The 11,603-nt window shown below is 41.9% G+C and overlaps 1 protein-coding gene across 1 annotated transcript; it reads left to right on the top strand.

Annotated features, from left to right (window-relative positions):
- The first annotated feature begins 2,678 nt into the window (after positions 1–2,678).
- On the top strand, positions 2,679–6,734 carry LOC137806568 (cysteine-rich receptor-like protein kinase 3). The gene is made up of 7 exons (XM_068606767.1): positions 2,679–3,636; positions 4,358–4,471; positions 4,549–4,688; positions 4,780–4,990; positions 5,086–5,320; positions 5,798–5,942; positions 6,035–6,734. Exons 1-7 carry the CDS (start codon positions 2,841–2,843, stop codon positions 6,359–6,361), a joined length of 1,968 nt encoding a protein of 655 aa, XP_068462868.1. The 5' UTR covers positions 2,679–2,840; the 3' UTR covers positions 6,362–6,734.
- Positions 6,735–11,603: the final 4,869 nt, after the last annotated feature.

Genomic DNA, 11,603 nt, shown 5'->3' with positions numbered 1-11,603 from the left:
AGTCTTGGACATGACCCAAACACAATTGCATCCGAATAGTTAGGCATATATTCAAGCTTTTCGGCTATTGTGTTCGGTTCTAAGAGTAAAGACCCATGCCCCAAGTTTTCAATTCGTTCGAAGTTGTGCCTACTCACCCCTTTCTCTTCTTCATTCAAGAATTTTAAAAGTGAAAATTTTTAAATTCGTTGTCGAGAAGGAGGTTCACCAATATTTTTATGACGATGATACTTCTTGTTTCCCCTTCTAATGGACTCGTAAACTAGCACGTTACTGTGTATAGGCGATGTCATTGTTGATTGGGGAGGAGTTGGAGATGTTGTTTGTGTTGGATAAACTCCCCCAAAATATCCCTACTCAACAACATCTGTGGGCATATTTATCCCAACACCGACTACTTGATATTGATGGTATATCTCTTGTTATACTCGACATCTATTTATATTTGGATGTTTGTTGAATTATTCTTTGTGTAGAGACCATGGCATCTGCAAACTCAAAAGATGGAAAGGCGTACTTCGAAAGAACTATGACTTAGGCATCTGGTTGAGTTCACGAGGAAAGGGAAGGCGATTGTCAAAGTGGCGCAATCGTTACAAGAGATGCCAGGAAACGAGCTACTTCCCCCTATCAAACTGAATCCAAAAAAGGTTCGAAAGGAAAAGGAAGGGTGAAGCCATCTCGACGCCACTTGGACCGGTCTTTGTTTAGCCGATCTCAGAAGAGGCCACATAGAGATACAAATGCCAGTTTGAGCTCTTCTACAAATGACTTCCTCATGCGGGATATGCATTTGGGCGACAAGGTGTCGATCACCCTTAACTCGTTGGAGTAGGAGAGGTATCTCTCGACCACTTCTACCAAGCTCCATGATGCCTTTATGGAGTTATGTGCTAGAATCCTTATTTTTGGTAAGCATATCGGATATGACCGTAAAAGGAACAAAGGTTTGGTCGAGGTGGAGAACTTAAAGGGCCAGTCACCTCACTCCAAGCCACTTTGGAGGCAAACAATACTCTTGCTGAGAAGAATATAAAACTCGCCTTAGAGCTCACCCAAGTGAAGGTTGATGAGGACTATGAGCGTACACATTGTCTTATCTTCGAGAGTAAGACATGTCGCAAAGATGATTGTCGAGATACGCCGAGCAGGATAAGAACGAGTGTTTGCAAAAGGACTTGCACAATGCGTAAAATTTTGTTTTAGAACAACATGAGCTCGTTTTCTCCAAGGCTTTACAACAAGTTGTGCACTTTTAGAACGTCCCCCTTGGCGAAGGGAATTTTGATGTCGAAAAAGACTTCTATAAAGGGAAGTTAACTCAAGTGGAAGACTTCCCGGACACTGAGAAGAAGTCAAAGCAATTTGCAACTTCAGGGACAGAAGATGTGGCAAACAAGGAGACCGGAGTTTAAGGGTTTTAAATCTTTTTGAAGTTTTTGGGTGATCCATTCCCTATCTTTTTGTTGTGTGACCTTTTGGTGTCGAGTCATTGTCGACTTTTATATTGTGATTTTTTGCAACTACTTTTCAAACTTCTTGTGTACTTGCCTCTTCTCTTATTTCTTTCATTGTTGTGTTGTTTTGGTTTTTTTATTTTTGGACTTTAAATTTACTATGAGAAGAGTATTATTACTGCGAGTGCCTCGTTAAAACTTCCCCAGCCAAAACTCCCTTGGGGAAAAATGTCAATGGTAGGAAAAAGTACACTTAACATTTATGCTAATTGAAATAAAACTTAAGGTGACTGAAGTTACAGGTCCTTGGGATTTCTCGGTTGTCGAGGCATTGTATTTGGTAAGCTCTGTTTTGTAGGTTCTCGACAATTCAAAAGGCTCATTCCCAATTTGATACAAATTTGCCTTTCGCTAGGTCTTTTTTAGCGTCTCCTTTCATTCTTCATACTAGGTTGTCGTCTTTCGTTCTTCATGTCTTCAGTCTTCTTAGCTTCATGGTCTTCAGATCCTCGCCATGGTACCTGCAACTACACTCCAACGTTTAAGTCAAGTACAATTTTATATCGGAAGTATATATTTAAAACAAAATGTTCATTACCTTTTGCTCTAAGGATATTTACCTATTTATAGTGTTTAATGTAGACCCTTACATGTAGAGAGGATTAAGGTAAGCCCATGTAAGTCTACATACCTCTAATCATGACTTCAAGAGGTGATCACGCTTCAATAATCATTAATCATCTTTAAGATGTTAATATGTTAGACTGGAGAGTCAAGAGGTCAAGATACCAAATAGTCTAGTATCAACTCGCCTTCTTCAATTATCAATAGTACACAAATATTATAATAATAATTTAATTTTAATATTTTTTATTTTTATTACATTGAGAGTAAAATTTAAATAAAATATAAATTTCATGTCAAATGTGTCAAACACTTAAATCTTTCTTAACAATAAAATATCAAAATTATTATCGTCTGAATTACCAAAAAAACTATAATAATTAATTATTATTTTTATTTTATTGTTATTCAATTTTAATAATATTAAAGTATTGTGTAAGTTAAAATATTCAACTCACAGTGACTTTGTCTAGGAGACCAGTGAAACTCCTTGCTGACCCATATGAAAGTTTGATTTTATTTACTAATAAGAAGAATCAGTAATGAAAAAAAGAACTAATAATAAGATGGATAAATCATAGTACACAGAATTTATACATTGTACCCACCCTTATTATCATAGCAAGTATATTTACATCTTCCTTTCCGACCACTCTGTTCTTTGCCACCCAATATTTTATTTATTTTCTCAACAAAACACCATCTCAATTCTCATAGCATCAACAAAATCTAGAGAAAAACCAGAAAAAACTTTCCTCAATGATTCCTTCTTCTGTTTCCTTCCTGCTCCTCTTCCTTTCCGTGTTCGCACCTTTAACTCTTTCCGATCCAAGAGCGCAGAGAGCCGCTCTGCTATGCACCAACCGCTCAGTTTCGTCCCTTTCACGGCGCCAAGTTTTCATCTCAAACTTTCTGGAAGCGATGGACGCCTTGACCCCTCTGACGACGACTCGGCAGCGCGGCGCCGTGGTGAAGGGGTCAGGAAACGTCACCGTTTACGCCATGGGTGAGTGCATGAAGGACCTCTCGCAGTCGGACTGCAATGTGTGCCTGGCGCAGTGCAAGACGCAGCTCCTCGCGTGCCTCCCGTTCCAGAAAGGAACACAGGGTGGTAGGTTGTTCTTCGACGGCTGCTACCTCCGCTACGACGACTATAACTTCTTCGCCGAGAGCTTCGGCGACCAAGACACCACTGTGTGCGGCACCAATGTAAGTAGTAAAAATAGTAATAATATTAGTGATGGTGCTCACAGTAGCGGTATTTATAAGGCCAACGCTTTGGAGTTGGTTAGGAACCTGAGCGAGGTGGCGCCCAAAAACGATGGGTTTTGGGTGGGGTCGGTGGAGAAAAAGAACGTGAGTGTTTATGGGTTGGCTCAGTGCTGGGAGTTTGTGAACGGTAGTGCCTGCAAGAAATGTTTGGCGGATGCTGCTACGAGGATTGCTTCGTGTGCAACACAAGAAGGAAGGGCGTTGAATGCTGGTTGTTATTTGAGGTTCTCTGCGCACAAGTTTTATAACAATTCAACGGATGTTGCAATTTCTGGAAATCATGGTCAGTTATACTCTCTCTCTCTCTATGTCTTTACCACGTCGTTTTTGTTTGATTTTATTGATGGTGTTGGATGTTAGTTAGTTTATTATGATTGATTCTCCCGTCCTAGGAATTGTTCCTCGGATTTTGATGTGGATTAGAATGCATTTTTGGTGCCATATGTTGACAATATATATAAGGTTTTAAATGCAACCGTGATAATTTAGCTCAAGGTTTTAAATTGAGGTTGTGGCGGTCACACTTTTGTCACTGTCCTTGATATTGCGACGAATCTGGTCATGTTTTAGTCCTGGGGACCTTAAAACCTTGATGTTGCTAAAATTGCGGTTACAGACCATTTGGTAAACCTTGATTGCGAAAAATTGAAGAACATGTTGTTTTGAATGGATCACAACTGTATGTGGCAGAGACCCCAAAATCCCAACATTGATCACGGACCATTTGTGGAAACCTGGAAGACTCAAGCATACCATAAATGCAGAATTTTATGTAGATTTGTATTACTTTTGTTCCATTGAGTGATTTTCAGAGGAAGGATTTATTGTTAAGAGTAATTTAGGGTGGATCTTTTGTCCTTGATGTGTGTTTTGTTTTGGAATTTAACTATCTTGTTAAATTGAAAATAGGCATTATTGTGAAGAAATAAAATACCCACAAAGATCACCTTTCTGATAAAATATGTCACTAAAGCTGTGTTGCTGTGTATGGCATGTAATGTTAGGACAACGGAGTCTAGCTAAAATTCTGGCTGCGACCACTGCTGCCCTGGCTCTTCTGCTGGTTGTTGCTACAGTTGTTTTCTTTATAAGGAAGAACATGGTGACAAGGAGAAGAGGTATCGATATTTGATATTTAGGACTGAGATTATAAGAACTGTAAATACTGAAGGTTGTTCTTTTGTTCTTACCACAGAAAGAAGACAGTTTGGTGCTCTTCTTGACCAAGTGAACAAGTCCAGGCTAAATATATCATATGAGATTCTTGAAAAGGCAACAGATTACTTCAATGATTCCAACAAGCTAGGACAAGGGGGGTCAGGTTCTGTTTATAAAGTATGTATTTTTTGAGCTTACTTGTTATTATCATTTTGGACAACTTAATTGTTGCTAATATTTTGCCTGACTATTTTTTGTTGCAATTTAGGGAGTTATGCCAGATGGAATTACTGTTGCCATAAAAAGACTAAGATTTAACACAACACAATGGGTGGATCATTTCTTCAATGAGGTCAATTTGATAAGTGACATCCAACACAAAAATCTGGTAAAACTATTAGGATGCAGTATTACAGGACCTGAAAGCCTTCTTGTTTATGAATATGTGCCTAACCAGAGCCTCTATGATCACCTTTCTGGTTGCAACTTTATCTCTGATATCCAGTCTTAAACAAAGTTCCTTTCTTTAAAAGAAAATTTTCTTATTATATCTCTCTCCTATGAATTTCTCCAGTCAGAAGGATCTCTCAACCGCTGAGTTGGGAATTCAGGCATAAGATTATCTTAGGAATTGCAGAGGGCTTGGCCTACCTTCACGAGGAATCACATCTGCGAATCATTCATAGAGACATAAAATTGAGCAATATTCTACTTGAGGAGGACTTCACACCAAAGATTGCAGATTTTGGACTTGCTAGATTATTTCCAGAAGATAGGTCTCACATTAGCACAGTCATTGCTGGTACTCTGTAAGTGTATGACTGTTCTGCATCTTATGTTATGAAGGAAATATCTTGCATAGACCTTAGATGCCTAGAAGGTGAATTTTCGTTAATCAAAATACTGGATACCTTCTGTTAATTACTATTTTATATTGTATATTACTTACTAGCTTTGAGAAAGATGAACTGATTGCTATGTTGCATTCTATAATGACATTTTTTTTAATCTATTCCGCATTGTATTATGATAATTGCTCTGTCTACACAAATGGTTGTCTCTTTTCTATGCACTCCTAATAGTCTTTGCAATGCTGAGTGAGGCTTGTATTAACAATCATATTTTACACACCAAAAATTTATGGTTGACGAGCACTTCTACATCGTATGTTACAAGGAAATATAAATGAACCCTTTAGCAAGATTTCTTGATCCAATAGATTTGAAACATGATTCATATATTATTCCTGCATGATTCACTTACATTTTATCATGTGTTCGTGTTAGGGGGTATATGGCTCCAGAGTATGTCATTCGTGGGAAGTTGTCTGAGAAAGCAGATGTTTACAGTTTTGGAGTTCTGGTTATCGAAATTGTATCTGGCAAAAGAAACAGTTCCTTTATTATGAATTCATCCTCTCTCCTACAAACGGTAACTGTTTTCATCTGGAATTCATATAATGTTTTTTAACAAGACAAACATTCTCATAAGTAGCGTCCCTTGGTTGATGGTCAATATGCAAGGTTTGGAGACTGTATGGATCAAATAGGCTATCTGAAATTGTTGATCCGACCCTAGAGTGTCCTTTTCCTGCAGAGGAAGCATGCCAACTACTTCAGATAGGGCTGCTTTGTGCACAAGCTACTGCAGAGTTGAGACCATCAATGTCAGTAGTAGTTAAAATGGTTAATCACAATCATGAAATTCCTCAGCCAACCCAACCGCCATTTATTAATTCTGGTAGTTCAGAACTCAGCAGATCTGGTTTACCTGGACATAATTTTCAGCCTGAATCCAACACTCAGTCTTCAGCAAACACCATGACTGAAAGTCAGATTGAACCTAGATGAGTTACATTATACAACCTTTCTCCTGGATTATGCTGCTCACAGTCACAATCCCCAAATACAGCCTTATAGAAGCTATGCTTGCTTTCTTGAAAAAGTATGGTACCAGTTATCAGCATGACAATGCTCCAGTGCATGTCTAAATGAATTAAAAGGGGAGTGACATAACCCCACATATAAATCATATGCCAACAACAGTTAGGACCGATTGCTATGTATACAGATAACAGTTTCACAAATAGCTGCAAGGTAAAATGCTAAATTTTGCCGAAACTTGTACATTACATATCAGACATGTCACCTACAAAAGAATCAATAAGTAGGCTGGTCTCTGCAAAATTTATACTACATGCTTTTTAACCTTTTGAGTTCTCTATTAACACCTGATTGGAGTTATCTACTACCAAGAATTTTACATGTAGCCACTAGCAAGAATTATTTGGAGAACAAATGAAACTAAAGTTGACTTCTGATTCACATAATTTGAAATCACGGGGAGATATCTTGTTTGGTCAACGGTTGTGAAATCCAACAAGTATTAAAAATTAAAAAGTGGGTTTTTTTTTAGTTAACAATTTCAACTCTCTACAGGGTAAGTTATGGGCCGACATAAAAAAAGAGAGGACATACCAATTTATTTTGTCTAGATACACCGCACGATCTGCGGCTACATTATATTTTAGAAGAATATCAAAATTTATAGCTTACATTAATTTAATCTTTCTATTTACTACCTTTTTAAAATTAATGTAGTTTTATCTGTTTTATAAATATTAAAAATAGGTTTAGTAAATTATTCTCTTATCATATATTAACTTTTTTTTTAATTTCAATCTATTATTTACTTAAAAAACGATTTAGTAGTGTATTCCATAAATTTTTTATTATTCATACTATTTTATTGATGAGTTGTCTTTAAGTGATTTTTTGAAGATTTAAATAGAAGTGTCACATGTATTTATTTTTAAATTATTTTATTTAGAAAAATTTAATCAATGTTACGCAAATGGTATTGTGTTTCCTTCCATTAGTGTTTCATTCCTTTGTTCTTTCAACATTTTCTATTTCATTATGAATAGAAAGAGGAAAAATGTACGAAAAAAATAATATATTTATTAATCTTACTCCTCTTTGATTGTCTATCAAAATAAATATATTTTATAAATGAAATTTAAATTTAATTTAATTTATAAGGTAAGATTTGCATCCAGTTATACCTTATAAATTGATTTTTATATCTAGTTGATATATTTTTAACACATCCTCTTACATCAAGATGGACTCTAAATAATTCTAATGTAATCTTAATTCTAACTCAATATTTAACTTGTAAGATGATGATATTTACATATACTATAATTTAAACTTATTTACATTCCAACCATGTTGAATCACTAAATGTTATTTCATATATAAATCATCACTTAACAAACATCAATAATTGTACGGCCCTGGTAGTCGGAAGTGATGACGTGGCATCAAGCTACAATATAGGCGTGTTGGCAAGGCGCCAGGTTTGCAGAAGGGGAGGAAGTCGGGGGGCTCATGTAGTCGTCAGTTATTAAGTTGGCGATCGCCCAGTTGAAGATGAAGTCGCCAGATGTAAAACTCGGACGACCAAGTGTTTGGAGATCGCCAGAGCAAGCACATCGCCGAAGATGAAGGTGGTGCAGATTATGAAGGCGGCCGGCGAGACCACAGGGAAGGTGTACGAAGGTACCTTAACTCGCCAATTCCAGTAGAGATCGCACTCCCAAGTTAGCTATGCACTGGGCAGTACCATGCATAAGTAACTTAGCCAAATGAGAGTAGAAGCAGCGCCCAAGTCAAGGAGGCTCCAGATGATGGCACGTGTACGACTGGATGCGAGCCACGTGTCCAGGTCTGTAACTGCCAGGAGAGAGAAAGTGTCCAGGTATTTAAGGGCTTCTCAACGAACTTTTGAGGTACGCACGTTCAGATTATACTCTTTACGCTTGCGAGTTCTTGAGCATACTATGAGAGAGAACATTGCACGGCTCCTTGAGAGTTCTTGAGTGTTTTCGCTCTTAGTATTTGGTGGTTCGGTCACTGACTTGGGCATTGGAGTGCGATCGGCCGCAGCGGCGCCGCTCTGTTCTTTTGCAGGTTCTTGAGGTGGATCTCGAAGAAGGACGGAGGTTGAAGCGGTGCACACGTCGATCCAAGTTTGACGAGGCAAGTTCCAACGTTCTGGTCAACAGGCAGGATCATCAGGCGCCCACCGTGGGGCCGTGTAAAACCTGTTCCCATCCACAACGTGAGTTCTTGGAGGTTTTCGTAGTTTTCTGCGTGGTTGCGTGCTGGTGCAACCATCGTTCGCTGTTCGTTTGAGATTTGTTCGGTGATTTCGCGTTTTCCACCGTTCGTTTGGATTTTTGTTCGGTAAAGTGAGGTTTTCTGCTGTTTACGCGTGATTTGTTCAGTGGGGTTTGAGTTCTTTCGCTCGTTTGGTTATCCGTGGGAGAAGTGGTGGTTTCTGGTGGAATCGCAGGTTTTTGTGGTGGTTTTCTGTGTTCTTGAGTTTTCTTGTGGAGTTTCGTGCAGTTGTGACCGATTGATCGCTGAGTTGATCATCGCTGAAGGAAGTGTTGTTCGTTGCATTCTGTGGTTCGTCAAATTTCATGAGAAAAATGAGAAGCAATCGTTCAAGTCCAGTTGCGCCCGTCGCTGCTGAAGGCGCCGCCGCCATGACCATGGCGCAGATGGTAGAGATTATGCGCTCGTTGCAGGCAACTGTGGAAGCCTCGCGCATAGAACAGGCGAGAATGCATGAGGACCTGGCTGCCTCTCGGGCCAGGAACGATGAGCTTAGCAAGGTGACTGAGGAGCTGCGTCAAGCTCTTCAGGAGCAGCAAGGGCGTCCTGTAGCTGAAGAGATCGCGCCGTCGACGCCGCCTCGTGTGTTCCCTATGCCTTTTGTCCAGGCGATTACTGACACGCCTATTCCCACGAGTGTGGTACCTGTTAAGGCTGTTTTTACCGGCGTGGAGGATCCTGAGGCTCATCTCACCACATTCCATACGCAGATGATGCTGTCAGGGGGATCAGACGCCGTGTATTGCAAGATGTTCGTGAGTACGCTCCAGGGAACGGCGCTGGAATGGTTTGTGAGCCTGCCCAACGGTCACATAACCAGTTTTCAACAGTTCTCGAAAATTTTCGTCGAGCAGTACATCGTGAATAAGGCACCGCTCAGGGTGTCTTACGACCTGTTTGATATAAGGCAATATCAGGGAGAGTCCCTCAGGGACTATCTAAATCGCTTTGGGGCGCAGATGGTCAGATCGCCGGCCAAAGATGAAGAAATGCTGGTCTATGCATTTAAGAAGGGCGTGCTGCCGGGACCATTCTGCGAGGCGTTGATCAGGGCACACCCCGCCACGTTTGCTGAGGTTAGGCGACTTGCGGTGGCCCACATCGCCGACGAGAGCGAAGTCGCCGAGAAGAGAGGAAGTGTGGCCCCCACTAGGCCACGCGCCCAGACCAGGGTCCAGCCACAGAGGGTGCTGGAGACAGCGGCGGCCAGAAGGGATCAGAGGACTCGCCATCCTTATGATCCAAGGAAGAACAAGGGCAGGGGCCAAGGACGCCAGCAACCAGCACGCCGGGAGTACAATCGCCCGCCTAAGCACAAGTTTGTTATGGGATTGGCGGACCTGATCGTCATTCCCAATATATCTGCCAGGTTGAAAGCGCCAGAGAAGGTGGGCGACAAGGTGCTGGGACCAAAGCCAGACGCCTGGTGTGAGTTTCACCAGGGCTTTGGCCATACAGTTGATTCGTGCTTAGCTTTAGGATACCAGCTCGACGATCTGGTTAAGAGCGGGTTCCTAAATGACTATCTGCTGGATAGGAGGACGGGGGGAGCGTCGAGCTCCCAGCCTGCAGGTGCTGAGGCTCAGCAGCACGAGATGCCCACGCACGGAGAAATCCACACTATTGTAGGGGGTTTCTCAGGAGGTGGATGCACCGCATCACAGAGGAAGAGGTACGCGAGGTCTGTGATGATGGTGGATATGTTTGAAGACCACTCGCCGGAAGTGGATATCACATTCACCAAGCAAGATCTCCGGGATGTTGTGCCTCATGACAACGATCCCATAGTAATTTCGCTGATAACAGCAGGAAGAAAGGTCCACAGGGTGCTGGTGGACCAAGGAAGCTCGGCAGACGTGATGTTTTGGCCGACTTTCACGCAGTTGGAGCTGCCCCTTGACCAGCTAAGACCCTATGGAGGGTGTTTGTATGGTTTTGTTGGTGACCAGGTGGAGGTCAGGGGGTACATAGAATTGAGGACAACGTTTACAGATGCGGCGGGTTCAAGAACGGAGAAAATCAAATACCTCGTTGTACACGCTCCTTCAACGTACAACATCCTGTTGGGAAGACCCACGCTCAACAGGATAGGTGCCATACCGTCGACCCGGCACATGAAGGTGAAGTTGCCGTCTATGGAGGGGGTGGTGATCACCATCAAATCCGATCAGAAAGAAGCGAAGAAGTGCTATGAGAATAGCCTGAAAAACAAGAGATCGGTGAGTTACGTAACAACCACCCCGCCTCCTGGTGTGGAGCCCAGATCGACGGTAGCAGAAGAGACCGCCGGAAGGGACGTGGAGATGGTGGACGCTGAGCTGGGGGAGGGGAACGCTGGTCTGGAGGAAGAAGAGGCAAGGAATCGCCCTGAGGAAGCAAGAGAACTGGGAATCGCCAGAGAAACCAGACCAAAACCCGTCGAGCAGTGGCTCGAGAGAGAAATCGGGGGAAAGATCTTCAAGCTGGGAAGATCCCTGGAGGTTGAGCTCCAGGACCAGATCGCCAAGGTGATTGAACGGCATCTGGATGCGTTTGCATGGTCCGCTTCGGACATGCCCGGGATCGATCCCGACTTCTTGTGCCATCATCTGGCGATTGACAACTTGGTGAGACCAGTGCGACAAAGAAGAAGGAAGTTCAACGAGGAGAGGAGGCAGGCGATCAGGGACGAAACACAGAAACTCCTCGCTGCAGGCCACATCAGGGAAGTCCAGTACCCTGAATGGCTGGCAAATGTCGTGTTGGTGAAGAAGAGTAATGGGAAATGGCGCATGTGCGTCGATTTCACTGATCTGAACAAGGCTTGCCCAAAGGATTCATATCCTTTACCAAGCATAGACGCCCTGGTGGATAGTGCTGCAGGGTGTAAGTTGTTGAGCTTCCTGGATGCCTTCTCGGGGTATAATCA

Source organism: Phaseolus vulgaris, chromosome 3 (genome assembly GCF_000499845.2).
Source record: "Phaseolus vulgaris cultivar G19833 chromosome 3, P. vulgaris v2.0, whole genome shotgun sequence".
Taxonomy (NCBI): domain Eukaryota; kingdom Viridiplantae; phylum Streptophyta; class Magnoliopsida; order Fabales; family Fabaceae; genus Phaseolus; species Phaseolus vulgaris.
The sequence above is the reverse complement of the archived record's forward strand: the minus strand, read 5'-3'. Positions and strand labels throughout refer to the sequence as shown.